Below are 26,500 nucleotides of genomic sequence, written 5' to 3' on the forward strand. Positions count from 1 at the left end.
CTGACCAAGTGCTCACAAAACAAAGAGAAGAACATGTGGAAGCTGTCCTGGAGGACGCTTGGTGCATTCACTCTCATTGCAAGAGACACCTTGGCAGCTGTGCTGGCCTACGCCCCACAAGTGAGGTCACCACTGGTCCGGGCTATGGGTCTACCACTCAGGCCCCCACCTGTGGTGGGTGACCTCTTAACTGGCCCCCTAGCCAGTTGGATCTGCATTCAAGGAGGAAATGATCATGTTTATTTGGTCCCAAATGGCTCCTTACTGCACTGCAAGCATGACTCTCCCCTGTGCTGACATAAACTTGGCCTCCAAACAGGTTAAGTCAGGGCGGCCACTGATGCTGCAGCTGCCACCAGGCTCACAGTTATGACTGTGGTTACCTCCTATGTGTAATTACCAACGCATAGCCAATGCTCGAACATGGACCAAACACCATGCTGCACATTCAGTAGACTAAAAACCAAGTTCTTGCCCATGAGCAATAGCATGGACTGTGCTTATGCATGCTCATTCAGCAGGAAAGGTCAGAGCCTGATATTAAGTGGAAGGTGACACATCCTTCTGTCCTCATTTCAGTGATGCCTTGATCTGAGGCTATGGAACAAAGCCAACTAGGTGGCCCCAAGAAAGGAAGGAGAATCAGTCACATGTAGAAAGAAAAGTCATGTAGTCTCTTATGCTTTTGCTTAGAGTCTATCTCCTCTCCTGAGGGCTGGACCCTGTCAAGTTTGTCCAGTCCTTTCTCGTCAGGGCCCAGCAGAAGGACTGCCATGAAGAAACAGCCTTGTGGGTACTTACAGAAAGCAGGCAGCCTAAGCCTGGGCCTTCCAAATTCCACTCAGAATTGACAATCATACCTGGTGTGTCTCCTTCACACATCACATTCATCTCTAACTGCTCTTTATGCAGACGCCGCTGTTCCCACAGCACGGCAGAATTATGCTCATTAAAACAGGACACCCCCACCCCCACCCGCACCCCCAACCCATGTTACCATCTGACTTTGTAACTGCAGCTCACTGGCCTAGCAGGGGACTACCTCTTCTCCACATGGTTCAGACACAGACTGCCACACAGCAAAGAGCTCCGGCTGGACTCCTGAGTCAGACTGCTAGGATTTCTGTCTTTGCTGGTCAGCTGGCTGCTACTTGACCTCTCTCTGCCTCACAGAGGGTAAAAATCACAACCATCTCACAGAATTGTTACATGGGCTGAATGAGTTCATATTTGTAAAGCCCTTAGAAGTGTGTCTAGCACACAGTAAGCATGAGCTGAGTGCTTCTAAAGAATACTGGCTTGTGCCTTCGTTTCCCCGTTGCCATCTTCACAGACTTTCTGAGGAAGTGTGCTGCACGTTTTCCATCTGCATCACTGACAGCTGAGGTCTCTAACCCTGGCTGTGCATCAGAATCACCTGGGGAGCTTATGAAACATGCACAGTGACATTCTGGTGTGTGCATTTTACTCCAGACTTGAGATGGTCCTGATGATTAGCCAGGGCTGAAGACCACTGTCTCACACTCTGCTGTCCCACAGTGCCTGCTTCATGCAAAGAAGGTCCAAGGGAAATGCTGACATCTGCTCTAGCAGCTGGGGGGTCTGGTCTCCCTACAGGAAGGGACCCTGGAGAACACATCACCCCCCCCTTTCTTGGCAGCTAGGGGCACAGAAGCCCTCCTGCTCATGACACAGTGGCCTACTACAAACTTTGATTTTCAACATTCTGGCTTATCAGCAAGAGAGGAAATCAAGAGGGCAGAATGCTAAACCCGATCTGCCCAAAGGGCAGGTGCCAGCTGGCCTACCTTCCTCCCTGGGGTGCAAAGGACGAGCTCAATCCAGGCCTCAGGTGTGCCCACTCAGGCTCCTCTTGGTGCGCCATACAATGGGGTAACCCAGGTCTGGCAGTGTGGGTCTGCCACTTGCTGGCCATGTGCCCTCTGAGCTTCAGGTTCTCCATCAGTAGAGCAAAGCTTTGCTTCTCTATGGGATGACTGCAAGGACTAAACGAGATCATGTCCTCACCATTCCCAGCACTTAATGGGCTCAAAGACCCTAGCCTCCTCTCTTGCTGCCAAGCAGGTGCAGCCTAGCAGGAATCTTCCTGCTATACACAGTGGTACAACCAGGAAGCAGGGGACAGTGGGTGCAACGTGGACACCCAAAGCAGCCTGAACGCATCTGAGAATAGGCCCAGACAAGCCAGGGGAGAACAGGAGGTGCGGGATGACTTGTGTTACAGAGGGCCTGGGCTGTGGTCCTGGAGCAGGACATGGGTGTCTGCCCTCTCCAGGGCAAAAATACCTCCTGTAACATAGGTGGGAAAGGAGCAGAACTGGAGAAGAGAAGGATACACACAATCACAATCACATCCCTGTCAGGTGCACAGATTCTAGAATGTTGGTTTTTGGTTTTTTGTTTTTTTAAATTATATTTATTTATTCATGAGACACACACACACACACACACACACACACACACACAGAGGCAGAGACATAGGAAGAGGGAGAAGCAGGCCCTGTGCAGGGAGCCTGATGCGGGACCCAATCCCGGGACCCCAAGACCACGTCCTGGGCCAAAGGCAAGCACTGAGCCACCCAGGGATCCCCTAGAATGTTCTTTTAGGGGAACAACACAACTTATTCTGTTGGCCTTCTGGGGATGAGGGCTTTCTTTTCATAAGGCAAACCTCCAAAACACACTGCTAGGAAGCAAAAGGAGAAAACATGTCTCCCCACAAAACACCTGCTCTCCCGGACTTCCTCTCAACATCCTCTCAGACACTCGGGCTGGATGCCTCCTGGCACAACACACAGCCAGCTGCCAGGTGCTGCAGTCACTCCCCCACTCTCTCTGTCCTCCCCAGGCCCAGCTCCATGGACCATGTGCCAGTCCCTCATCACTACTCCCAGGGATCATCACATGACAGCCTTGTGACTGATCTCCCCACCAAAGGTCGCCTACACACTGCCAGTGTGACAAAGTCCTAAAAGGTATCCCACATAGAGTAAAAACCATGACACTAAAGTACGAAGAGCGGGACACCTGGGTGGCTCAGCCATTTGGCGCCCGCCTTTGGTCCAGGGTGTGATCCGGGTTCCAGGATCAAGTCCCACATCGGGCTCCCTGCATGGAGCCTGCTTCTCCTTCTGCCTGTGTCTCTGCCTCTCTCTCTGTGTCTCTCATGAATAAATAAATAAAATATTAAAAGAAAAAGAAGTACGAAGAGCAAAGAAGGGTGACATTTCCAGGAAGTTACATTTCTACTCTCATAAGCCAAATGAGGTAAAAAAAAAATAATAATAATAATAATACTGGAAATAGGGGGAACATCTGACTAGAATAGTAAATGTACCTATAATAAAAGCATGAAAACAAGGACAGTTGCCCAGTGAGTATTTGTTTGAAAGATGTGCTCTGCTTAAGGACTATCCAGACCAACTGGTAAAAAATAAACTGAGATTCATTCTTTTTTTTTTTTTTTTTTAATTCCTGTAACAAGACTGGATTTCTACCATCTTGCTTCAAACATGGACTCAATGTATTCCATATATTTTTAGATGTAAGATAAAAATTTAGTCCCAAGACAAACCTCCAACTTGCACGCACAAAGCACATCCCCATCAAGGCTTTTAGAAAACTTTTTTCTTTCTTTTTTTTTTTTTAAAGATTTCATGAGAGACACACAGAGAGAGGTAGAGACATAGACAGAGGAAGAAGCAGATTCCATGCAGGGAGCCCAATGCAGGACTCAATCCCAAGACCCCAGGATCACGACCTGAGCCAAAGAGACGCTCAACCACTGAGCCACCCAAGTGCCCCTCAGAAAACTTTTCTGAGGATGACAACATTCCAAAAGTTTATGTCTTATTTCCAAAACAAATAGAGCCTTGAGGAAAAAATACTAGAGAAGAAATCCAAATGCAAGGAGTCTTAAAAGAAAGGTCTGCAGATGACAGGGACACAGTGTACCATTCAGACACCTGCTTACCATCTGTCTTCTGCCCATGGAGGGAGGGCGCTGGTGCTAAGCTGAGACAACGTCCCAATCTTCAGCCGTTTTATAAAAGCCTACACTGAGAGAACAGGCCTCTTGACTAAACCACACATCAGGACCCCTCACTGGGCCAGCCTCCTACAAAACCACGAGTGTGCACAAATACAGACAAGGAACAAAAGCAGGATCACCAGAGGACAAGTGCCATGCACCACAACCCTCGTGTCTTCAGCTTTTTTGGGAGAAAGGAAAAGATATAATGTTCTTCAGACACAGGGTAGAACCTTGCAATTCACACAGTGGGCCTGCACATCCCCAGGTAGCTAAGAAACCTGCCTCTTATTCAGTAGGGATTGTAGGTTGCCAGTTCCTGCCTCCTCAAAACCAGGATTTAAAAAATTAACCGCTTGGTAGAACTGCATGAAAAGGTACATCCCACTTATTGGAGGTGAGGAAAAGCAAACGGACTTTGTCATTTCATTATTTTTACCCACTAGGGCCAGCATCCAGAACAACCCTAACCTGCTGGACAATGATCACCACTGCTATCTTTTGGCTAGTTGTACTTCATCCATTATCAAATTAATTTAAAAGGATCTAGAGGGGCACCCGGGTGGCTTGGTCGGTTAGGGTCTGCCTTCGGCTCAGGTTGTGATCCCGGGGTCCTGGGATTGAGCCCCGTGTCAGATTCCCTGCTCATCAGGGAGTCTGCTTCTCCCTCTGCCTGCCGCTCTCCCCGCTTGTGCACTCTCTCTCTCTCTCTCTCTCTGTAGGTCTCTCTGTCAAATAAATAAATCTTTAAAAAAAAAAAAAAGAAAAAGAAAAAGGATCCGGAAAGTCCTGCCCTGTTTCATACAGGGCCAACACTTAGAGACAAGCCAGGTTGCTCCTCATAACCAAGTTCACTCTCAGTCCACAAAATCTGCTTTATCTTTAGAATCATTAAAGGATCTGTTGGGTCAATGGTTTAGCCTTGTGACCTCAATCTAAAGTAGAAGATGTAGTCACTAATCTCCGGGTTCATAAAACTTAACTAAAAGGAATAAAATAGATCCAACAAGAGTCTATCCTTACATGAACAAGCAAGTGGCGAATTTAGTGCCAGCAGTATGAGAAATTACTGTCCAGTGCCCAGAAGCAGGCTGCAGAGCATCTGGGAGGGAAGACACCAGGAAGGAAATGGCAGACTGGACCAGAGAGGCTCCTGTAGGAGCAGAATCAGAGGAGGAGGCAGGGTCTCAGAGTCCGCCCTCAGGAAGCCAGGGACACAAAGCGGGTGGGCTACAGGGTGCTTTCAAAGGACGATGGCTTAGTGAGATCAAGAGCAGGCACTGGCATTAAACAGACGCAGCTTTGACCCCGACACCACTACTCATAAGCTGAGACCTCTTGGGCTGGTCACTGTACCTCTCCGAGCCTCAGTTCCCTCACCTGTAAGTGGGGAAGACAGCAGTGCCTGCTCATGAAAGAGCCAAAGGGTCTACATGAAAATGCATATAAAGAGTTCATCCTTGGGGTGTGGTCAGTTAAGCCTCCGACTCTTGGTTTTAGCACAGGTCATGATCTCAGGGTCGTGAGATCTGGCTCCACAGAGGGCTCGGCACTCAGCATGGAGTCGGCTAGAGTTTCTCTCTCCTTCTTCCTCTGCCCCTCCCCACTGCACACGCGTGTGCACTTTCTCTCTCAAATAAATAAATCTTTTTTTTAAAAAAAGCTCATCCTCATTCCAAGTAGAATACACCAACTTGTCTAACTTCTGCCCGTCACCTCCATCTGATACCATCTTGAGAGCATCTCTTGTTTTTTATTTTTCTTTCCTTCCCTGACAAACCCAGTGGGTAATTTTAGGTGCTACCATGATAGGACTGTTTTGTGATTTTTGCTATAGGACGGTATTATATGTATGCTATGGTATGTGCATTATATTTAATTTTAAAAATTATAGAAAAAAATAAAAATAAAAAAATAAAATAAAATAAAAATTTATTATAGGACATCATGTTTTTTCAGTCTAATCTTCCCCTGGAAGCTGAAAGTTGAAGGAACTTCATCCACTTGAAGAGGAAAAAAGCACCAGCAGGAAAGTAGGCCAACTGGCCTCCAGCAGAGGCAGACAGTGTGGCCAGTACAGCAACGTGATACGTACCAGCACATCCACATAGAGAATCCAGCAATGCTCCCGGGGACTAATGCAGAGGGACTTCAGGTCAATGCTGCTCTTGTTGTTAAATATCCGGTAGAGGGTGTTAGCAATCTCTGTGCCAAGGTCATCACCTCCTCGGCCTTCAAACTCAGGGGTAGCATTGGCTGAACTACATAGAGAGGCAACAGAAAAGGTGAGTGAGTCTTTTCAAATACAAAGAGTGAAGGCACAAGGCTTTGTTCCAGTCTCCCTGTGGAAAGATGGAAGGGTCAGTGGTATAGGGAAAGTCACTGCAGTAGGCAAGGATGCTACTCGTCCACCCTCCAGACACGCGCAGTGAGCCAGATCAGTAAGCACTGTGCCCTGGATTTGTCAGTGTACATGATGGGGGTTCCCCCACCCCCCACTTCTAACAGAAGCCATCTTTATCCAAAGAGAAACAAGAGAACAATAGTTAAGCGAACCTTGGCAGCAATAACGAACTCTCTGGAGAGTGGAATACTTCCCTCAGGCAGGCCCAGGAAGCCAGGAGGCCTAGGGAGTCAAGCAGTCTGGTTATAAAGGGGTCAAATTATGTACACCATCCTGGGTTTGCATAGCCTTAGAATGCACCCCGAAACTCTCAAAACCAAAACCACACCGTAAGCACAGTGACCCTCCCAGAATGATTTAGAAGATCTGTATGACGGTATGCTAGTTCTATTACACACTTTAGCTATCACTGTACTGAATAGCAGGAAAGTGAAATGAGAGAGAAAAGCTACCAGCTGATTAAATATCAGATTATTCCTTTTACTTTATTTGCTGTTTTTTCAAGAGGAAAACCTTTTCCATTTGGCCTCTTGAATTTTTTTTTTTTAATTTATTTGAGAGAGCATAAGCAGAGGGAGAGGCGGGGTGGGGGGGAGAGCAGGCTCCCCACTGAGCAGGGAGCCTAATGCAATGTGGACCCCAGTATCACAACCCAAGCCAAAGGCAGGTACCCCGGCCTCTTGAATCATATGCCCAATTATCTCAACAAAGAAGGAACAGTTATCAACATTTGCTGCCCTAAGCAACATTCCCATTTATTTATTTATTTATTTATTTATTTATTTATTTATTTAAGATTTTATTTATTTATTCATGAGAGACACACAGAGAGAGAGAGAGAGAGAGGCAGAGACACAGGCAGAGGGAGAAGTAGACTCTACACAAGGAGCCCGACGCGGAACTCGATCCTGGGACTCAATCCTGGGACTCCAGGATCACGCCCTGGGCCAAAGGCAGGTGCCAAAACGCTAAGCCACCCAGGGATCCCACAACATTCCCATTTAATGGGAAATTTTTGAGGGTTTTGGCTTAATAAAAACCCTCAATACATCTGACATAAGTTAACAGTCCAGTAATCATGTTACTGTAATGAATAAGGTCCAGAAAGGTAAGACACCAGCTGTTTCACAATGTTCTCTACAAAATCACATACTGAAGCTTTCTGGTCCATGCACTCACTCATCCAGAAGGTACCAGCTCTACAGTAGGCACTGGAGAAGGAGAACCTGAACAAAAGGCAGATGAAGGCCCTAAGTTGGCAATGTCCCAAAATCAGGGAGAACTTCATGACAGGGAGAAAACAGCAGCAGTGGGGCTGGGGAGGATGTCGACCAGTGCTGGGGGTTACAGGAAACCTCAAACCCGAATGTGAGCACATGTCGGTCAGGCTGCAGACAGGTAGGGGGATTCCATGCAAAGCAAAACCCATGTGAAGGCTCTAGGCTATGCCCACCCCTGTGTAATGCTGAAAGAAATCTCACCTAATATATTTAAATATCCCTTATGTCATCCTACTATAGGTGTAAGGATGGCCCCTGAGACAGAGTGTCCACTATATAGTAACTTTGCTTCTCTAGTTATATAGCCTTCCCTTAGCACTATTAGCCAGCAGAGTCCCAACTTAAAATCCCTAAGAGAAACTTCACCCCTACAGCAGCCTCAGTGTTCCCTCACTGCTTCTGTGGGACTCAGGCACTGAGCCATGAAAAGCAGCTCATTTGTGGTGAAATAATCAAGTTACCAAGAATCAATTCAATAATTTTGCACAGCCAGCAAAACAAAAGCTGTTTCTAATTTATGCACTAAGTAATCAATATTAAGATCCATCTTTTAAGTGTTTAAAAACACATCTATATAGATCTGAGTAGACAAATCCAGCCAGAGGTGCTTATGCTTACAACGTGTACTTTTTCCTGACTGCTGCGGGCCACACCCTCCTGGGGGGGGCACTAATTAATTTACTCGGGGATGATGTATTCGTTCTTTTACAGCCCTAGGGGATAGCTTATAGAACTTCTCAGGTCCAAATGGCTAAATTAATCTACGCACAAAACCATGCCCCACTGGGGGTTTTTTGACACTGAACTAATTTAAAGTGGGAATTTTTCCTATTCTAAAGGTTTTTTCTTTAAACACACTATTTTTTCAGCATAGCTGGTAGCCAGGCAGAGAGGCAGGTTTAGAGGCTCATGAGACCGTGGAAAGTTCTTGTGTCTGGATGGTGCCTAAGCCTTGGAGTGCCTCTGGGGAGGAGGCTGGAAAAATGGAAGGAAATTGTCAGGGCTGGGAGGGGGTAGGGGCACAAAACTTCAGGTAACATGAAAAAAGTCAGAGACCCCATATTCTAACAAAGGATGAAGAGTAGGGTTGGGATAGAGAACTGAGGGTTCCCCCCCACCCATCACTAGGGATGCTCCTAGCACAAGGACACTTCTTGGTAGAGGTGGAGAGAGAGATGCAGACCTGGAAAAGGACCTCAGAGACCCTGTCGGAGGACAAGAAACCAAATGCCCACAGGGGTCCAGCCAGATAAGCACATGCTCTGAACAAAGAGCTACCAGTGATTAACAGGCAGTGATGGGGACTCTGACAAACTTTCTAGCCCATCTAAAGGCATTTTAACTCACATTTGAAAACAAACTGTTAGTGAAATATCTCACAAGTGGGTTCTGACCTATGGGAGAACAAGGAGACTTCACATGGTCCAACTTTCTCATTTTACAAGGAGAAAAACTTTAACAGCTCTTTTGAATGTTTACTATGTGCTTGAAGACACTTTTAGCATCTTAAATATACTAGCTCACTCAATACTCCTAACAACCCTTTGAGGTAGGCACTATTTCTGAGCCCATTTTAGAGAAAACGGAACTGAGTCTCAGGAAGGTTATATAATTTGTCCAAGCTCACACAATTAGTGACTGCGGAGCTAAAATTCCAACCCAGGCAGCCCGGCCCTTACCTGCTAGGCAGCAGTGGACTCTCACCGAATGTGTTATGTGGCATGTCTGGCTTATATAACCTAATGTGAGTCAAGGTAATGAATGGATACTCTGGTCCTGGGACTTCTTACTAGACCACAAATACTGTAGTCAAGAATGCAGACCAAAGGAGTCCTACATAAAAAGCTTCTCTATTAAATGCAAAGTTTAGAAAGAGAGAACGTGCACACAGGATGATAAATCAGCCCCTGCTCAGAGGTATCACAGTACATTCTTTCAGTAGCAGAGTTTACACTTGGGACATAAAACCAAGTTCTTTCTGTATCTACAACTGCCAAAACCAATTCAGATCCCTCATAAAGTATGACCCAACCCCTCTTCTGGGGCTGTGGGGAAACTGCTTACTGAGCAGATAAACTAGTAAAAATCCTGGGAACGCTGCCCCTCCCAGTTCTCCACCCCTCCTGACTCATCACCTCTACTCTGCTCCTCTGGCTTGGGACTTCTCTGGTTTAACTAGGATAGGGTGAGATCAAGGACATGTCTACCTGGGACAGGACTTCACACACTAGACCCATTGTTTCCTCTGGGATCAATCTAGCCTGCAAATCCTTGGAGTCTTACAGCCGAATCAGGTCAGGACTATGGCAGAAAAAAATGACTCAGTGGGTCTGTGGGGCAGGCTAACTCTGGGCCTTACCAGACCACTGGTCAGTCATCTAGCCCTGCAGCATGCCCCAATTCTTCCCATTCCCCTAGGTGTACAGGTGCTCATTCCTGAACCTGCAAAAGCTTCCCTCTAAGTGGGAACAGGGACAGTCGCACACTTTGAGCTTTTCATTGTAAGCCCTTGATTGAAGTTTCTGTAAGAGTTAATTAGTTCTGAAGACTTCCAGAGTATAGCTAGCTTCAACTGACTTCTGCAGGTTGCTTGTTGCTTTATCCCCCACCACCCCACCCCAGCCCACTAGGCACTAACAGTATCCCCTTTAAGCAGCACTAAGCAGTAAGGAACAGAGATCAATGGCTCCATTTACCAATGCAGGGCTGGAAGCTTCTGGTTCAATATGAGTGATAAATACGAGTGATCACAATGAAAAGTAGTTAAGATCCCATAGGGAAGTGGCAACTGCTGGGCACACTGAAAAGTCTATGAATGAAAAATGTTCTCAACTGCCCCAGTGAAAAGCCCCGAAGCCTCTAGAAGAGGCTAAACCATTCCTCCTGATACTCCCCCATCAACATGGTGTCTGAGCTACAAAGAGACTAGATGGACCGCCACCTAGTGGTAGCCCAGAGTGACATACCAGCTCCCTAAATTCTTAACCCTCCTCTGGGCCTCAGATGGAAACCATATTTTCCCAAAGTTTCAAAGTTCTTATTTAAAACAGCCTGTTCTCAAGTTACAGCTAACAAACCAAAGACAGGAGACAAGAATTAGAAGGTCCCAGTTTGTTCCCAGTTTGAGTTGTGTGTGCTGCCAGGCATCTCCCGGGCAGTGCTCAGGAACCCCAAGTCTTTACTACTCCACCGGGACGGGGCCAGGGTCAGCGCAGCTGGGTACCTGCCCCAAAGAGCAGCACTCCCAAGACATAGGGAATATTATAGGGGAGGGAGGCAACATCTAGCTCAGGTGCCAAGTATTATTCCTAGTGAAGTAGAATGAGTTAGCAGAAAAGCAGTTCGTTTTCTGAGACCTCTCTAATCACTGGGAATGTAAATGATTAAACTTTGGAAGTTACTGCTAAGTCACATTGGGCTCAAACTGACAACCCCACACCACCCCGACTACTATCCTCCAGCTGAATACCACCTCTGCTTCAGCCTATGGGTGGGTGAGTGCATTGGGTTCTCTAGCAGAGGGGCTGGAAGGTATCCCCCTTAGTGCTGGGCACAGCCATAAAGGTCCAGAAGCCCTTCCTGTTCACTGGATGAGAATAAAAGGGTTTGTTTGTGCAATTCAGAGTTGCTCTTTGAAGACTCAGATGAGGTTCCAATAAAGGTGGCAGCCAGCAGTGCCTGGTAAATCAACATCTCCCTCCTCTGTAGGAATACAAGATTTTGTGAATCTCTCATGGTGATTCTGATGTGGTAAACAAAGGCAGAAGGAAATGTAGATAAAATTAAATGTCCATACAACCTGCAGCCCATTGACAAATATTTGAGGAAGGCAGAGTATAAGGTTCCTCCAGGAAGCTCCTAAATGTCCTTTTTTTTTTTTTTTAATTTTTATTTATTTATGACAGAGAGAGAGAGAGAGAGAGAGAGAGAGGCAGAGACACAGGCAGAGAGAGAAGCAGGCTCCATGCACCGGGAGCCCAACGTGAGACCAGATCCTGGGTCTCCAGGATCGCGCCCTGGGCCAAAGGCAGGCGCCAAACCGCTGCGCCACCCAGGGATCCTCTCCTAAATGTCTTAATGTTAATGCCTTGCTAGTGGGAAAATCAACCTTAGTTTGACAATAGCAAGGCCTCCAGTATTAGGTGAATCTTCTTTAGCATATGAAGATCCTCTTGGAATTTCCCTTATCTTTACTTTCCCCAACCTCAAAGTATATAATCAGTTACTCCTCACAATCCAGGGGCAGCAGAGGGCAGCTGGCAGCAGCAGCAGCTCTTTCTGCCCATGGGTCCTATCCCCCGGCATTAATAAAACCACCATTCTGTACGAAAGACATCTTAAGAATTCTTTCTTGGCCATCAGCTCCAGATCTCACCCCACCAAACCTCCCCTATACATATTCAAAAACTACATCAGTTCTACCTGCTAGACTGATCACATTAACCAAGCCACTTGAAGACACTAAGGCATGCCACCTTACGATTATCCATTTTGAAAGAGTCAGAACTCCTTGGGAACTGGAGCTTCTGGGCCTGCTGGGGGTCTCCTGAGACTTAAAAAGGGACAAAAGAAAGGAGCAGGCAGCCGTGTATGGCCAGGAGGGCTACTCCTAGAAGGCAGATCTTGGCCTCCTCCCATCCTGGAGCCACCCTCCCTTTACAGCTGGGATAAGAAAGGAACAAGAGCAGCAGGCTAACTGGAGTCATGTTCAGACACAGAGCCACAATGAACTGTGTCCCCTATACCAAGCATCTGAGGGCAACACCTTCCCTTAGGTGTGGTTGGGCTATCTGTGGTTTGCCTAAGTGAAGGAGGTAGAAGATAACGAAGAGGTGAAAAAGAGAAACAAATTACAGTTCTTTGCCTGCCCCTCAGTGACCATTTACTGCACTGAATTAGGCAGATCAAGGCCAGAAGAGGCATTTTTCTGCCACCAAGAGCAATGGGATAAGTTGGAGGCCTGAACAAGGTCACAGAAACTTAAAGGATGGGCCAGTCCCATTGGATGACTCAGACTGGTGAGAGCAGCCAGGTCCAACCAGGAGAGGAGATTGCCTGGCGGGGGTGGGGGGGGTCTTGCAGGGCAGGCTGTAGGAATGTGCTGGAAGGAAACTGGCCGGAAAGCTAAATGCAGATACATTCTCAGAACTCTGAGCACAATACCCCTGGAAAGCTGGCTTCTGCAGACTGCATGAAGTAGAACAAGCAAAGACTTAGACTGGGAGAAATCTGAGCTGGCATTTCCAGCTCTATGACCCTGGGGAATTTCACCTACCCACCCTCAACTCCATTGGTCGTCTCTCTCATAGCAATGTTGTGAGGACCAACTTCTTTTTATTTTATTTATTTAGTGTGCGTGTGTGTAGAGTGGGGGACAAGATCTTAAGCAGGCTCCATACCCACCATGGAGCCCAACACGTCACTCAATCCCACGACCCTGAGATCACGACCTGAACTGAAATCAAGAGTCGACATTTAACTAACTGAGCGACCCAGGCACTCCAAGGACCAAACTTTGAGTCTGAAAGACTAACTCACTATATAAACGGGGGTTAGCACCTATGCTGAAAAGGTGCACACAGCAGGCCCAAGGCTGCTACCTCTGAAGGGCCTGCTTGTAAGGTGGGCCCTCAGGTAGCATCTGGGAACTTGACAATCAGAGCGTTCCCAGTTAACAGTGAACTGTGGTCCATTGTGCCTAGACTATTTGTGCAAATAATATGGTAAGGTGAATATGTGCTTTCTTTCTAAGATTCTGGAATTTGGTATGTGTTAAGGAGAGGGTACCCATGTGACCGGCCCCAATAAAAATCTCGGGTGCCAACTCTCTAATGGGCTTTCTTGGACAGAATCATCACACGCATGTTGCTGCATTTCCGTTGCTATAATAAATCTCAGCCATGAGTACAACTATATGCTGAGTCCTGTGGGTCCCTCTAGCAAATCTCCAAATATGGGGGTCTTGGGGACTCCCATACAGAATCAATATTATATAGCTGCACCTAGCATGAGCTAATAGAGATCCTTACCCACTTTAAGAAAGCCTGCTGTCACCACCTAGTTAGAAGCAAAGTTATAGACAGAAGATGGGATTGGGCCAGCAACCCAGGAAAGAGCCCTGAGCCTGAAAAAGGGGAGGCAAGGGCTGGGGGTGCTTCCTTTAAACCCGCTGGGAGCCAGTCATTGTGGTGGTGCTCACTCTGTCTTCCTCATTTCCTTTCTTCATCATTGCAACAGTATCATTATCCCTATTTTTTAGATAGAGAAATTCAGGCACAGAGAGACTAAGTAACTAGCCTGAGATCACATAGCTGGCCAGAGAAGACTGGCTGGCTGCAGAAAGTGCAGAGTCCTGGCTCTTCCCAGCACCCACACTGCCTGCCTCACTGCCACTCCCTCCGTTTGTTGGGTGGTTTGGCTGGCCCTTATCCTTTCTCTGCCAAGCAAGTCATGAAAAGTTTTCTGCAAAACTAGAGCAGGAAGAGAAACATGGCATTTAGACCAAATGACCCTTCTTATCTACATTTTATATTTTTTGAAGCACCACAAAACCCACCATTTTGCTACTCTCAGGACCACCATGTGCTGGGCTGCCTGGCAATGCCCTCCTCTCTGACAAGGACAATGAGGCCCAGCACAGGCTAGGTGACTACACAAGGGCAGGACTTGAGCCAAGGCTTTCTTCCACATAGTCCAGTGCCCAACACCTAGAAGGAATGCAGGAAATACCTACTGGCTGCAGGAATGATGACTGAATACAAAATAAAAATGGGCTCAACAGGAAACAAGAGGTCCAGTCTCTCAATCTTCTTTCAAATTGTTTTTCTTTAGAAGCACCTTGGTGGCTCAGCTGGTTACACATCTGACTCTTGATTTCGGCTCAGGTCATGATCTCAGAGCTGCATGAGGTAAAATCAAGCAGACTCCCCACAGAGCTCAGGCTCTGTAACAGGCTCCACATTCAGTGCGGAGTCTGCTTGAGGATTCTCTCTCCCTCCCCACCCCTGGCTCATGTTTGTGTTCTCTCCCTCTCTCAAATAACAAAAAAAAATCTTTTTAAAAAATAAAATAAATCATTTTTCTTTAAAAGCATATGCATAGGGGCACCGGGGTGGCTCAGTCAGTTAAGTGTCCAACTCTTATTAAAGATAATGTATGTAAAACATTCATCACATTGCCTGCTATGTGGTAGGCAATTAATTAATGGTGACTATCATAATGTGTTTCAGAAGTAAATAGTTGCAAATGGAAAAAAAAAAGTGTCCAACTCTGGTCTCAGCTCAGGTCTTGATCTCAGGGTCATGAGTTCAAACCTCATGTTGAGCTCCACACCCAGTGTGGAGCCTACTTAAAAAACAAACATACATATATACATAGTACTGACCAGTCAACAAAGAACTCCAAGTAGCCTTCATTTGGTTTCTCCAGCTTTGGCGTCCCCATTTCTGCTTTCACTCCCACCAAGATGTCTGTGTGACCCTGCAGAGACACACAAGAAGGGTCCTCACTCAGGGCAGGTAGCTAGATACCCAACCACCTCCCTTCTCTCACAGACTATGCCCCTGGGGTACCATTTTAGGAGCAGCGCATAGGAACTTGGGAAGTGGCCCTTTGAAAAGGTAAAGGGTCCTTCAGACCTAGACAGACACCCTCCCAGAGTTTGGCTTGGGTCTTGGATTCCCTAGAAAAATATGCCTCCCAAAGCCCAGAGGAGTCTGCAGCTGGCTCTCTAGGGCCTGCCGATCCTCCCCATGGGCATGAACTATAGCCACAGTACTTACTAGTTTGACTCTGGCCGACCCACTGGTGTTAGACACCACGTCAGTTTCTACTTCAACACATCGGTAGTCCTCACAGCCACGGCCATCCACACGGAGGTCTTCCTAAAGTGCAAGAACCACAACTGTAATACAACCACAACCAAACCACCAACAGATTACTAAACTCATTCATGCCATTTCTCCCAGGAGAACTAGGCATTACAGCATCCCGTTCTCAGTGAATCATCCAAAATTCTATCCTTGTAGCTAGGAACAACATTACTATTTTACACAGGAGGAAATGAAGACTCAGAGATGTAAAGCAGTGTATCTGAGGTCCCACAGCTGGTGACACAGACCAAAGGTGGGCTTCCACCCAGGCATGGCAAAGTGCAAAGTCCGTACTACATCCCCCCTATACCGAAAAGGCACACAAAACAGACAAAATCTGAACAAGAGACAAAATAAGCTGCCTCTTTCCAAATCTGCCATGCCAAAATTGCACCAGGAAGTATGTATTGTCAGAGCTACGGGTACAACTGTCTCAGCTGTAGCCCTCCTGCCCCCTAAACTCAACAAAATCCACTCTGCGGACAGACAAAAATAACTAGCCATTATCTTCTAAGCCAGGCATTCTCTAGAATAGGGACAGCACACTTAGGCCCGAGGGCCACCTGCTTCTCTGAAATGTTTTCCTGGAACACAGCCACGCCTGTTCCTTGAGGCAATCTAGCTGCTTTCACACTCAATGATTGTGACGCAGATCTTATAACCTGAAAGCCCCAAATCTTATCTAGCCCTTCACGGAAAAGTTTGTCGACTCCTGCTGCAGAAGATAGATTTCAGAGTGGTCTACGATGCTACGTATCCCTTGTCCCCTTTTATTTACTTCTTCCATTAGTTACTTATACCAATATAACTCACAGATCTCTGTTTTATGCTGTAGTTATAATCCAATACTGTCATTATTTATCCTGCTGCTCAAAGTGTTCCAGATCTGGCCACTGGGAGTTCCTTTGGGTTGGTTCCTACATTCTTTTGACATGCCTGCAACCTTTTTTGAGAACATCTTTACTTCTGACAAGATGTTCCAGCCTCTTGAATTTTTCCCTGCCCCAGCCCTGGGATTAGCCCTTCTTCTGAGGAGTCATGATTCCTTTCATTGAAGAACAGTGCTTTAAAATCCAGGATCTGATTGCTAAGTAAGTTCATTGCCACTGGGATATCATTGCTTCCAGAACTTCTCTGCAAAGGGAACTAGGTAACACTGATGTACACTAACCCACACAGCTGTAATTCTTTCTATGTCCATCCACGTAATAATTATATCTACACACCTATTATATCCACATAACTATTACAAGGCCATGTGTTCACACTGATAAGTTGGTTCTAACCTTCCTCCTCCTATTTGTAACTTCTTTCTCAGAAAGGGAGAAACCTGGCTCTCATTATCCACAATGTATTTATGTATTTGTGAAATCTTGAGAAACAAATTTACTAATGGAGGACAGTACTTGGGTCCAGTTCTTTTGTCTTTAGCCTTACAGTCCCATCTGGAACCCTGTTTCCTGGTGTCTTCCCCAACCTTCAGTTTGGCTCTTCTATTCCTCTGCACCCCTGTGAGGTTCTAGTGCTGTCAGTGCTCCAGTGTGGCTACTTTTAATCATTTATTTACTTTTTGGGTACGTGGACTTATCGCCATGACTCTTTTGCTCAAAGTTATCAGAAAAGGTGTGCTCAGGGAAAGGCCACTCTTCCCTCAGCCCTATTTACATGCCCTCCTTCTTTCTAGCTCTTTCCCAGCCACCCCAGGCAGTCTGTTTAATTGCTGGTTCATCATTCCCGTACTTCCTTTGCATAATCGAGCAGATATGTGAATATTTTTTATACCCGCTTCTTTCTTACATGAAGAGAAGCATACTAGAGATACTGTTTTATACTTTGCTACTTCTGCTTTTTTTTTTTTTAAACACTTAAGAATACATATGCAGGAAATCACTACACATCAGCTCATGGAGATCTTCCTCATTTTTTGTAAACATTTTTTCAAAGCATTTTTTTCTTTCAGAAAAAGACTCAGCTTCATCAGATTCTCAAAGGGGTTAATGCTCCTCAAAATGTTTAAAAACACTGTTCTAAGCTATGTGTCACAAATTTATCTTTAAACTGCCTGGCTCACTGCATATATGACTGACTTTTGATTTTGAGATACTGAAATCCAGCAAAGCACACCATTTGCCCAGCTCCAACCTTCTCTGTTCCTACTCTTCCCCATCCCAACTCCTGTTAATGCAGAGAAAATAAACATTACAGGTCAGCTTGAAGTCCCTTTGCTGCTCATCCAATCCCCAGGCCATCCCCTCCCTGGAGGCAGTCCCCATCTTGAGTCTGGGGAGATCTGTACTTAAAAAGCAACAGAATTTCAAGTCTAGGAAATGAACTCCAAGGACCAACTCCATAAAGTGATCTCTCTTCACTGGAGGATCCCCAAACTATGTAACTATCTCTTTAACAACTCACCCATAGAACAGGAAAGGCTTCTTCCTAGGTCAATCTCTGATGCCCCATCCCCCAGTAGTGCCCTGTGAGGAATGTGAAAACAGGGCCCAGAAATATCATTTACAAAGACCTCCTTCCTGCCTGAGTCGCAGGTCAGGTGTATGCGTGAGCAATCACTAGGAGTATTAGTCATGGGCTCCAGGCCTGGTCCTGCCATACCTAGCTGCTTGACCGAGGACAAAATGCTCAGACTAGTTTCCTCCTTTGTTGAAAGATGGACATTGAATTAGAAGGCCTCAAATGTACTTTTCTAATTCTACAGATCTATAAGTTAAAACAGCCACAATTATTGCAAAAACAAATAGCAGCTACTCTCTAACGTGCAACTACTTTACTTGGGATACTGTGCTAGGAATGCTACACAGTTGACACATTTACTCTCAAAATAACCCTGTAAGATAGCTTTTTGTTGTTGTTGTTGTTCCTCTTTACAAATGAGGAAAGAGGTTGAAAGACTCTAAACGTCTGGGCTCAGGTCACATAGCCAGTAAGGAGCACTTTAATTCCAAGCCAGAATTCCACATGCTTCCCTGCATTCTCACTGTGCAACAGGAGACAGACAGTGCAGGCCTCCCTCAAAGGGTGAACGGCTGGCTCCACCAGTTGGTCCTAATGATGGAGAAAACAATTCTGAATGCAAGGAGGCCATGAGGTAACAGGGCTTCCGACCACAGCTTTAAAATACCACTTATCAAAAAAAAAAATAATAATAAAATAAAATAAAATAAAATACCACTTATCTGGAAAGATCTAGTCACAACCCTTTGTAGTGATAACCCCCTTGTTCCAAGAGGGGGCTGGGAGGGGTAAAAAAAAAAAAAAAACAAAAAACACAGGCCATTAAAATCACTCTCTGCTCCCTGGCAAAGGCTCACTGGGAAAGGCTCAGGTGACAAGTAAAGAGAAAAATCTACAAATTTCCCTTTCCAAGGATGCGGAGTATGTATTTTTTTCATAGAAAAAAAGCACCCAAGAGAATGGGAGGAAAACCAAAACCAAACTAAACCAAAACAAAACAAAAAAACACAACAAATTAGTCCATGAATCACTGCACTCAGAATTTTTTTTTTTAATCCAGCTTTCCTCATAAAAGGCTTAAAAATTACCCAAACCTGCTTGGTCTGGCTCAGAGCCAGACATCTTACCAAAATGTTTATTTACCAGTAGTACTCAGAAGCAAAGGAATGAATCCATGTGTGAACATTTAAACAGGGGCTGCCCTGCAGTGAAAGCTCCATCCAACAAATCAACAGAGATGTCAAAAAGTGATGGACAACACCATGGAGTGGCAAATGTAATCTTTTTTTTTTTTTTTTTTTTTTTTAAGATTTATTTATTTAAGAGAGAGAGAGCATGCTTGTGAGAGGGGCAGAGGAAGAGAGAGAGAATCCCAAGCAGAATCCCCACTGAGCATGGAGCCTGATGTGGGGCTCCATCTCACAACCCCAAGATCACAACCTGAGCCAAAACCAAGATTTGGACGCTCAACCGACTGAGCCACCCAGGTACCCCCATCCTCTACATAAATCTCTCCTGTCACATACCAGCTTTGTGCCCTTGTGCAAGTTAGTTTCTAACAGCTTGGAGTCCATCTCTTTGTCTAGAAAGCAGGAATCACTCCACCTCATAGAAATATAGAAGAATCCAAAAGCCAGGAATCATTTAGGGGACCCTCAGCACAGTGCAGCACACAGAAGTACCCCCTGCACAGTTTCCTTCTCCTGCTTCTGGGGCTAGGATCAGCTCACCAAATCCTCGAAAACCACCCTGCAGAGAGCTTATCAATGAGGTAGGTCACTGAGGTGCCTGTGGCAGAGTGGAAGTAACCCAGTCCTATCACTCACTAAAGGAAGCTAACAAGTTGGCTCTACTAACATAACACACTTGGGAGAATTTAGACCCTGGCCTTGGCAGTGATGCTAACCCTCCATTACCTCTCTCTGATGTGTCCAACACCTCACACCTGCTACAGAACGGAGACTAGGATGCTTCACCTACTAGAACGCAACTCCAGTTAGGAGAAGGACCACATCAAATAAAGTTCTACAGACCCTGGCCCAAGTCACAGAAGGGAAAACCAGATGTCAATCCTCATTCATCTTCCAAGCATATTGAGTAGTCTGCATTTCCTTTCAAGGATGTGATTCTGTTCACCTTGCAAACTGCTGGGGTGCAGGCTCTTTGTGCCATGGGCTTGCAAATGGAAAGGGCACGGGGCTCAAAATCAAGAGTCCTGGGGGCTCACTCCAGCTCTGCATGGCCAGGTTGAACGGCTGAGTATAGACTACTTGGTTTTATAGCTAACAACTCCAATCTCAGCCCCATTCCTGCTCTTTTGCACTGTTCTGCTAACAGAGCTTACAATGAAAGCTAGAGCCACAGAAAAGAAACCGAAACTGTGAGCTGAGCTACCCTCCCTTCAATTGCCAGGAAAAATTCCATAAAATGGCTTTGATAAGGCCTCGGGGGAAGCCTCTTGGTGGGGCTAATCCACTGCCAGGGTCTGACCTGAACTTATGAAGGCCAGTTTAATATCCAGGCCACGACCACAGCACCATTAAGCAGACCTCTGGAAAGCCTAGTGTGCGTCCAGCTCCACTGAAGCCACATGACTCAGTCACTGCCTACCTCCAACAGCCAGAGCCAGTGGTAGGTACACAAGCCCAAGCATACAATCCAGAGAGCAACCAGCTTCTCTGGCATGAAACTGTCTTTCTCCTTGGAATCTGATCTCTGACCTGGAAAATACTTGAGAAGGGAGTGAAAGAGGAACTGACCAGTGAGGTTGGAGGGAGGCTGGAGAGGCCACATAGAAGAAAGGTATGGGGGTTGGTGGGGGGCAAGCAGTGGAGACAGATTTACCAAGATGAAGGGAAGTTGGATGGCAAACGCTGCAAAGAGATATACTTCAGGAGAAGTGGATGTGTCACCATAGATATAAAGACAAGCAGTCACACAAACCACGTGATTCACTGCGGAGCCCATGAGATGCAGTACCCTGGAGCAGCCTTGGGACTTTCTAGCCCTTGCAACAAATCCCCTTTTTCTTGAGATAATTTAATAATCTCTGGTCCTCAACAGCCACAGGCTGTTGGCAGTCACTGTGAAGGCTGGGAATATAATATGCATGGTTCAGCACAAAGCCATACTTCTGATGGAAAAAACAAACTTGACAAGGAGACAACATCTCTTTAGGGTTGATCACATGCCAAGTGCTCTATATTTCCTCATTATGTCATTCCTCACGAGCCCATTTTGCCCCCCAAATGGATACAGTCTCATTTTACCAGAGTGAGCTAGATGGGAAACTCAGGTAAAATCCCTCAGTGAATGGTGTAGCTGGGAAAGGAGCTCAGTCTGGTTCACAGTGGAAGACCATATGACCCCAAGTAGGCAGAAGCAGAGACTCCAAAGCAGACTCTCAGCTGGGCCAGGCCAGTGGTCTGCCCGTAAGCCAGCGTCTGCTGGCAGCATCAAAATCTCCCAACACTGGGCAGCCCCAGTGGCCCAGTGGTTTAGTGCCGCCTTCAGCCCAGGGTGTGATCCTGGGGGCCCGGGATAGAGTTCCACATTGAGCTCCCTGCATGGAGCTTGCTTCTCCCTCTGCCTGTGTCTCTGCCTCTCTCTCTTTCCCTCTGTGTGTCTCTCATGAATAAATAAATAAATAAAATCTTTATTATTTTTTTTAAATAACATCTTTAAAAGAAAAAAAAAGAGAATGGATCTGAGGAAGTGGGACAGGATAAATGGAAAGGTTGATCAATCAGAATTCTTAGTAGATGATTGGATTGGTTTCCCTGTCACCCTTAGAAGGCTGAGATGTCCTACTCTTGTTAGGTATATATTATATTATAATTTTTATGTCATTGAATCTTTGAAACTGGCTTGAAGGTAAACATTATTATCTCTACATTGCAGACAAAGAACTGAGCTCAGACAGGGTAAGTCACTTGTCCAAGGTCACACAGAGAGTGCGTAATGGAGTGGGGACAGAAATCCAGATCTGATTGCAGAGCCCGTCCTCGACTTTCATGCTGCTTTCCTACTGCAGTGAAAGCCATTGTCTTATGGTCCTTAAATAGAGATCCCAAAGCAAAGGCCAAAGAGAATCCCCTTTTCTACTTCTCTTTCTTTCTCTTTCCTCTGGAATCCTATGAGCAAATAGGAAAGAGGAAGGGAAATTCTGGATACCACCACCATCACCACCACCGCCCCCCTTCCTCCCCATACCATTTTCGAGACTTTATTTTTTTATTTTTTATTTTTCATTTTCGAGACTTTAAATAGTGCATGGTATATACTGTATTGTTAACCCAGGGATTGGAGCCTGGGAATGGACATTTTCATAAAGTGTTGGGAGATTTTTTTTTAATTTTATTTATTTATTCATGAGAGACATACACAGAGAGCATAAGTATGCTGAGAGCTCATCTCAAATGCTATTTCCCTAGGGAAGTCTCCCCTGACTTACTGGACCAGATCAGGTCCCTGATTTTTCTCCTTCACAGCTATCAGTACAATTTTACATACAAACACATATACAGATCTGTAATTTCTGTCTCTTCCTTCTAGCATGGGAGCTCCATATAAGTAGGCAGGCTCCTTCCTATCTGTGAGTCCAGCTTAATTCTAGGTTGAATGAATGAACACAGAGTCCTGAAAACACACAGAGGAAGACCTGACATGGATTAAAGGGAGCAATTCCACATCCTTAGGGAAGCCTTCAGAGCATCACAGGCCCCAATATTGTAGAACTCCTTTGACTTCTACTAACTCTACCACTCCCTTTGCATATATGTTACTTTGCCTTTTCTAGTACTTATTCATCTTTGAAATAATAAAAGAATAAACGGCTGATGGAAAGGGAAGCTGAATTTGAGCATACTGGACCAAAAGCGAAAGAAAAGAGGGGCACCTGGGTGGCTCAGTGGGTTGAGCGTCTGCCTTTGGCTCAGGGTGTGATTCCGGGGTCCTGGGATCGAATCCCGCATCCGGCTCCCTGCGAGGAGCCTGCTTCTCCCTCTGCCTGTGTCTCTGCCTCTCACGAACAAACAAATAATATCTTCTTAAAAAAATAAAAATAAATAAAAGCGAAAGAAAGACACAAAATGATTGGGTTTCTAGGGGCAAGAACCGAATGCCGGTTAGACTTCACCAAGAGGTCTGGGACGGTCTCTAACCTGGGTAGAGTACAGACAAGGACACACACACACACACACACACACACACACACACACACGGCTTCCTTTGGGAGTTCATTACGACCCGACATCCTCCAAGTCTTGCTCCGGTGTGGTCAAGTCTAGGGGCTGAAGACCACGGAAGATCTGAACACATTTACAGCTGCCTCTGAATCTTTACTTCTGCACCGTAGAACTAAGTGCCACCGGTATAGGGCCGCTTTCTACGGATCTTTTCCCCTTTATTTGTAAGGAAATGTGCATTTTCAAAGCGCCCTCACATCAGTGTCCTCTCTCCCTGCGGTTCCCAACCACGAGGTAGGGAACAGCCACCAGCCCACCGCCAACCCCCGTTCCCCAGCACGGAAAAGCGAGGCTCAGCCCAGCGAGGCGACGCGCGAAGGCTGAAGAGGCGGCCCCAGGGGCCGGGCTCCCTCGCTAAAACAGGCCCCGGGGCGCGCCTCCCCACCCAGGTTCGGAACCCTGTAGCCGCGGGTCGCTGCCGGCGCGCACAGTCGTGGGCTGCCCGCGCCGTGGGGTCCTAAACACGCCCGCGTCGCCGGCTTCGGGCTGCGAACGCCGGCCGCCGGGCTGTGCGGCCACACGGGAAACGCCGCCCGGCCGCCTCCTTCCGAGCGGGCCTAGGGCGCGGCGCCACCCGCAGCGCCACCCGCAGCGCCACCCGCAGCGCCAGGGGGACGCGGTGGTCGGCGCCGCGGCGTAGCTACCTGGACGCCGTGCACGATGTACACCTTCTCCGCCTCGCTCAGCGCTACGGACGCCATGCTGCCGAGCCGCCCCGCTCGCCACACGTCATCCACCCGCGTCGCCCCCGCGCCGACCACGCCCCCCCCGCCCCGCGCGCCCGTGTGTCATCAGCCTGCGCCGCGGCCGCTCCTGCAGCCACCGCTGCTGCTGCCGCCACCGCCGGCAGCTCGATGGGCTTCTCCTGCGCGCCGCCCCGTGTCTGGACGAGTCCAGGAAGCCGCGGCGCCTCGTGCCGGGGAGCCATCGCTGCAGCCCGAGGCCGGGTCCCGGGTCGGGGGCTGCAGGGGGAGGCGACGGCGGCGGCGGCTGGGGCCCCACCGGGGGCCCGGGACTGGGGAACTGCCTCCGGCTTCACGGTCAGTTGAGAGAGGGAGGACCGGGGTTGAGTGAAAAGGCTGGGGTGAGGCCAGAGGCGCGGGCCGGGGCCGGAGCTTAGGACTTGCAGCGGGAGAGGCGCGCGTCGCAGTTTGCTCAGAGCTGGAGTTGAAGTAGCAGAGTGTGTGTGTGCGTGTGCGTGTGTGCGCGCGAAAGAAAGACAGAGACAGAGAGAGACCTGAGGAAGAGAGAGAGACCTGAAAGAGAGACCGACCCCGAGCGAGGGGAGGCGGACGTCGTGATTGGTCTGAGGGGCTGTCTCCTTGCTCTCCTCCCCGCTTCCCCCCCACCCCCGCCCTCCGTCTTGCATTTCCCTAGTCCCCAGGGTGATTGAAAAGAAGAGGTGATGAACTTCGTTCTCGGTAGGAAGGGTCCGGGCTGGGAGTGAGTGCCCACTAGCCCCGAAGCGTCCTCACTCCCCTCCAAGGATTCCACCCCTGCCGCCTCTCCCTGGGGCTGACCAGACGCTGACCCCAAACCTTGCAGGATCCCCTTGCCCCAGGTGGTCGCTGGAGCATTGATTGCCTCAAAGAGAGGACGGGGGTTCGAGTCTTGGCAACTGGCACCGGTGAGGGGCACAGTACCCAGGCATCCCCAGCGCTTCCCGGTGATGGCTGGAAGCCTCGGCTTGAGAGTGTGGCCGCTGGGAGCTGTAGACAGCTGCCCCGAAAAGAAAGAAGCCAGTCCTGGCGGTGGCCAAGTGGGAGTATGGGCCTTGGGTATCCAGAAGGGATACCTGCAAGGTGAATATAGGGTCACTGAAGGAGCCCATTAAGGTGAGGCAAGGTAGGGTATGGTACGGATTTTAAAGAGGCCATGTGATAAATGAGGGAAGGTTAACCCTGAGTGATTGAGGCAAGGGGATCTGATGACTCTTCCAAATGTCCCTCTTTTTAAGGAGCCTCCCTGTTCTTAAAAGTGAAAATGCAGTAACCCTTGAGAGCTCGATCCTCTAAAGAATGTATTTCCCAGCTTGTAGCTTCAATACCGTTTCGTTTCGCAGGTAACTATTGAGAGCTTACTGTGGATGGCTTTGTGCCAGCTTTGAAATGCTAGAACAAATAAAACACAACTTCTGCCCAGAGAAGCTCCCCAGGCAGAGGGTAAGGCTCTAGGGTCAACATAACCGCAGAACACGGTTAAGAACTACAATGATGGCACCCACGAGCACAGTGGAATTGGGGAGGTGGATCAGAGGGGGGTACAGAGAGAAGTACCTGCCTATATTCTTAAGCTGTAAACTGCTGAGTTCCAAAATAAGTGATCGCTTCTTGGTAGACTGGACATCAGTTGTTTTGTGTATCTCTACATAGTTCTCTTATAGGTCACCTGACAGCCTACAGGGTTGGACTTTGCCCTCCAGGGAAACTGAGAGATGAAGCTGGAAGGGTTTCCTTCTGAATAACAGCACAGGTGCCCCACCTGTTGTGGCACATAGGCATCTTTGTGTGGTTGGGCACCTGGTTTCTATGTGAGGAGCTTTATGATGAGACAAGGGACTGCTGATGTTAGAAATGATATTTTGTTCTAGAGATTGCCCAGAAAGTGGAGACCCTGAACATGGAATTTTAGCGGCTAGGATATTTAAGAGGATTGAGGATTTAAAAAGTGGCAGTAAATGGACAGATCAGAAAAGACAGAAGAGTCTGAGTTGGATGCCACAGAATCATCTTTCATGAAAATCTTTCAATGTGTCTTCAAAATATGGAACGAAAATTTGAACCATTCCCCTGACAATTGACTATTGATCAATTGACTAAAGGTTCCTTGCTGGAGAAAAGTTGGTATATTTGTTAAATAATATTGTGAAATACTATTGTGAATGATGTCTGATATGTTAGGCAAAGCGGGTCTGAGAGGTGTAAACAGCGGAATGTTTATTTTAAATTCTCTATTAAAACAATGACACCTTAACCGTTATATTTCAAAACCGGTGGAACATTTTTTATCGTTCGTTGTGGTAATGCATTAGACATTTTTAAAACTCATAAATTCAGAGTTCTTTTTTGGTTTATTGAAGCAAGTCAAAGAATGCATGTTAGCCAGAAAAATCAAAAAGCCAAGGACAACACCTTAGTCTATAAAACCAGCATATTTTTTCATCACTGTGAGGGTCTTCA

General features: G+C 47.1%; 2 protein-coding genes across 2 annotated transcripts in view; one reads left to right on the plus strand and one right to left on the minus strand.

Annotated features, from left to right (window-relative positions):
- Nucleotides 1-24,071, minus strand: part of EXOSC7 (exosome component 7) — a 35,352-nt gene extending 11,281 nt beyond the window's left edge. The window contains exons 1-4 of the mRNA XM_077859199.1: nt 23,966-24,071; nt 15,517-15,618; nt 15,120-15,214; nt 6,147-6,312 (exon numbers count right to left, since the gene is read on the minus strand). Coding sequence (XP_077715325.1) covers nt 6,147-6,312; nt 15,120-15,214; nt 15,517-15,618; nt 23,966-24,022 — 420 coding nt within the window. The 5' untranslated portion in view covers nt 24,023-24,071. The remainder of the gene's footprint in view (nt 1-6,146; nt 6,313-15,119; nt 15,215-15,516; nt 15,619-23,965) is intronic.
- A 58-nt stretch (nt 24,072-24,129) lies between these two features.
- ZDHHC3 (zDHHC palmitoyltransferase 3) overlaps nt 24,130-26,500 on the plus strand; it is a 53,312-nt gene continuing 50,941 nt past the window's right edge. Inside the window, exon 1 of the mRNA XM_077859201.1 lies at nt 24,130-24,361. The gene's annotated coding sequence lies outside the window, so the exon portion shown is untranslated. The remainder of the gene's footprint in view (nt 24,362-26,500) is intronic.

This window comes from Canis aureus, chromosome 19 (genome assembly GCF_053574225.1).
Source record: "Canis aureus isolate CA01 chromosome 19, VMU_Caureus_v.1.0, whole genome shotgun sequence".
In the NCBI taxonomy this organism is placed as follows: Eukaryota; Metazoa; Chordata; class Mammalia; order Carnivora; family Canidae; genus Canis; species Canis aureus.